This window comes from Buceros rhinoceros, unplaced genomic scaffold (genome assembly GCF_000710305.1).
Source record: "Buceros rhinoceros silvestris isolate BGI_N320 unplaced genomic scaffold, ASM71030v1 scaffold16587, whole genome shotgun sequence".
Lineage (NCBI taxonomy): Eukaryota > Metazoa > Chordata > Aves > Bucerotiformes > Bucerotidae > Buceros > Buceros rhinoceros.
Window position 1 is genome coordinate 44,804 of NW_010421732.1, and position 4,192 is coordinate 48,995.

At 45.2% G+C, this 4,192-nt stretch overlaps 1 protein-coding gene across 1 annotated transcript in view; it reads right to left on the bottom strand.

Moving 5' to 3' along the window:
* Positions 1 to 4,192, bottom strand: part of NAV2 (neuron navigator 2) — a gene marked incomplete at its 5' end in the record, with an annotated part of 84,801 nt that overhangs the window by 40,669 nt on the left and 39,940 nt on the right. Inside the window, one exon of the mRNA XM_010139801.1 lies at positions 3,495 to 4,192. Within this exon, the coding sequence (XP_010138103.1) occupies positions 3,495 to 4,192 (698 nt within the window). The remainder of the gene's footprint in view (positions 1 to 3,494) is intronic.

The window sequence follows — 4,192 nt, forward strand, 5'->3', positions numbered from 1 at the left end:
GCCTTTGGGTGTCTTGAATCTATGTTTACCTTTTCCTTTTGGGGATTTTTTTTTTTTGTGGGTTCTTTTTGGTTTTTTTTTTTTTTTTTTTTTTGAGTGTAGAGTGAGATTTAACCTGCTTTGGCATCTGGAACCGGCTCAGTAAAAGACAAGCTGAGTGCCAGGAGTCAAAGGAGGGGATACAGAAGCATGGTTGGAGCAGGATGCCTGCAGCATCTCCAGTTTGCATCGCTGTTGCCATCATTAACAGTCACCGGCAAAGTTCTCAGAAGTGCACAAGTGTCTTAGAAGTAAATATGTGTAAGGGTAGATATCAATTGTTCTGAAACTGATCTGCAAAATGATGATGGAAGAGTATCTTTCAGCTCAGCTTCAAACATCCACTCCAAAACATCGCTTCTGCTACTGCCACTTGGCTCCTGGAACTGCCGTCGGAACCTCCGTTGTCTTCACACACGCCTGTATGGATTTGCTCTTTTCTTATCAGCAGTGGGAAGTGTTAGGGACGGAACCTTTCCAAGCAGGTATGTATTGGAGCGTAGTCCTCAGAACAGAGGGCTACAGTACCTCCACGCAAGAGCTCCTGAAGCCTTACGGGTGGGTATGCACCAGGCAGAACCTTCTCTGCTTTTGCGTATGCCCAGGTGGTCTGTTCAACACCTGCACGCTAAGTCACTTTGCCCGACACTGCCCAGAAACTCGGGCTGTGTAACACAGCTGGGCACCCTACGTGCGCAGCGAGCAGTGCCAGGAGCACTGTACTTACTGCACAGGTGCTACCTGCAGCTCCAGCGTAGCTGTGCCAGACGCAGCACAGCGCAGCTGGATGACTGCTGTTGCACACTTGCCACAGAGCACCTGGGCGATGCTGCTGGAGGGGCTAAGGTGCCCCTCTACACCTAGCTCATAGCCCAGCACTGCCCCCTGCCAAGGTCCTCTCAGCACCTGCCACAGACATTCACAAACCAGCCCGGACCTGGCAAACTTATTCACCTGGACACCACTCCTCAGTGGTTAGAAGACACGGACTTAGATGAGTCGGCCTGAATGATAAAAGCCCTTCCCACAGGGATTTAGAGACATTTAGATTCTGGGGTTTATTCAGTATTAGCAGAACGAGTATGAAGAAAAACGTGGCCTTCAGCAGCAATACCAGCTTAGGGCGCTCCTCTGCCATTGCATCCCACCTTTCCGGTTGTACTGGGGGAACTCTACTCCTACAGACAGGATCCTAGAGCTTCAAAAAACCCAAACCACCAAACAACAGTATTCAAGCTGTTGTAAGTTACAAAGTCTTCCCCAAACTGCTTCACAGCACCGCTAATACCAAAAGGATACTGCACTGGGGCACAAACAGAAACATACTGTGTTAAAGGCAGCGTCTGGCTGAACCACAACCTTGTAAGAAACACCTTCAGAAGAAGGTGTGGGCTGGAGAGCATTCCTTTCGGTCCAGAGAAAACCAACCCAGCAAACAGTCATATCAAGACAGAGATTAACTCTGGAAGGACATACCCTACGCGGAAGGACATACCCTACGCGGAAGGACATACCCTACGCGGAAGGACATACCCTACGCGGAAGGACAATCTGTTTACTCTTATCTACTGTAATTGATAGATGATTGACATATCTGAGCTGGCTCTTGGGTCATGCACGTGTCCCATCAACAGAAAAGGAGTGTATTGTACACAGCAAAGCATGAAGGCCCAATTCAATAATAAAAGCTATCAAGATAAACGGTGGTTTCATTTAAGGGACAGGCCAGATACGGAATATCGGAGCTAAAGGGGATACTGAGGGAACAGCGAGGGATGGTCCTCAGAGCAGAATTACAGAATTTCACTGCTCATGACAGCACAGAAGTTACGCATATTTGCAGACTTACTGGTAAATCTGTATTATTACAAAGGTGTGGTTTCTAATTTATTGTGCAATATTAAAAAATTATAGAACTGAGAGAAAATATGCAAAAAACCCCAAAACCCAAATGTGTGCAACTCATCTCAACTGACTATGCAAATCAAAATCTTCATTATTGTCATTCTAGAAATCAGCTGTAAGCAGATGAGGCCCAGTTCACTCTGATGTGTTTCAATAAACGATGATTTAGACAGTCTGGTGAAAATGCAAGAGTGAAATCGTAAATTGAATGAGGCAAGAGTTAAGCTGAGCCTCCGTTGTCTTCTCTTTGGAGCATCACGTATTTCCGATGCAGTATTTCAGTTACAGAGCTACCAAAGGGGCTTTCCAGTAACAGAAAAACATTTCCAATCAAATCTCAATTTTAACGTGCCTGAGGCTGGCAACACTGAAAATCTGCATTTCTCATGGGCTATACCATAGAAATTAAAGGTCTGCTGGGGTTTTTCACCAGCCATTGATGAAAATTAAATGTTCTGCAGACATGGCTTATCTAGTGATAACCAGGAATAAAATAAAGGAAAAATCTTGAATTATTCTCACAGAGGCTCTTCAAATAAAATCACCCATCTCAAAAGAAACAGTGTACAACTCTTTTCAGCGTTAGCCCAAGCTGCCGCCACAGCCATTATGCTTGCACTGGTGCTTCGGATGGAATGTGGCTTTCTCACATCACTGGAAGCAGGATGATGTAGCGTAACTGTATGGGTATCATGGGCATCAAGACAAAATGAAATGCAAAACACCGCAACTTGGAACAGACAAGCTACTCGATGTCAAATTAAACTGAAAAATAATATTAACGGAACCTTTCACCAATATCATGGCTTTGATGCACAGTGCACCAGTAAATTAATTCCTGACCACCTCCACATTAATGTTAAAATAATATCTGGGGTAGTCATGGAGAAACAGAAGACAGGTAAGGTTTTTATTTTAAAAAAGTATTAAAATAAGAAAAATTCAACCCATCTTAGACAGTAACTTTACTTAGGGCTCTTGTACCCAGGTAAATAACCTGATGTTGAGTCTCGCAACAGACTGGCCTAGCGCACACAAGTGAAGGATTGGTTTGGGTCAGGCACGTGGATCTAGGTACGGCCGGTCCAATTACGCCGTGGTCGTTGTGAAAATCTGAAATAACTCTGCTGTTGCCAATTTGTAATGTGATCCACCACCGGAGTATTTCCAGGTTTGTTACGTGTACACATTGGTGCAAGAACTCTTCAGTAACCTTCAGGTAAGGAAGTCTTATTCCTGTGATACCTGCACGGGTGAAGCCTTCAAGCATGATTTTTGCAACAGAGACTCATATCACAATTGCCAAACCTTCTGGCAGACAGGGATTTTTTTTTTCCCAATTGTTAAATTTTCACTGCTATCGCATGATGTACTGAGTATTGACAACACTGGCCAACCTGTTTATGTGAAATTAAATGTAAATGCAAAGACCTTGATGTAGAACACTAAATAGTAAGTGCTCCACCAACCACAGCCAGGCCTGGCTGGAAGAGTCCTGATCATTCAGCTCTAACTGACAGCATTGCACAATCAACGAATTTATTGCCTACCTGCGCAAAGTGGGAGAGGCCACATCGGGGTACTTGGCTCCTTGCTGGTGAGAACTTTGAGCGCCACTAGAAGCAGTCTGTGATGCAGGGTTCACTTTAACAGAATTACATGAGGCCACGCTTTCGTTGTCGGACGAAATCCCTTTCTCTTTATCAGTCTGATTGACTAATCCTGGCAGAGAGTTTCCAAGGATTACCTTGGCAGGCTCTCTCATTTTAGGGACAGGCAACCCGGCTGACTTGCTGCTTATGTTGGAGTCTATGCTACTTGTGCTAGATCTATTCCCAGCTCCGCTTCTGCTACTGGATTTACTGGGCCGGGGTAAACTACGATACTGAAGATTAGTTCGGGCGCTAAGTGCTAAGTAGCCATCGTCCTGGTTCTGAGAGCCATCAACACTAGTCTTCCGACCAGTGGTCCTACCCATGAGTCCAGATGACTTTGGGATTTTTCCCAGGGTAGCCGATCTACTGGTGATAGTTGCCCCACTGGCAGTGATTATAGTCACGCCTACGGCTGACCCGCTCTGTTTCTTAAATCCGAATGTATTAGCATTAGCAGCAGTTGTTCTAGAGTTACTTGTGGGAAGCTTTTTGGATTCATCACCACTGCTGCGTCCTGCATCTGATGGGGAACGTTTAACATGTCCAGCTTTAGGAGATAGTCTACCCTTTTCTGATACCTTGGCGTCATCAGT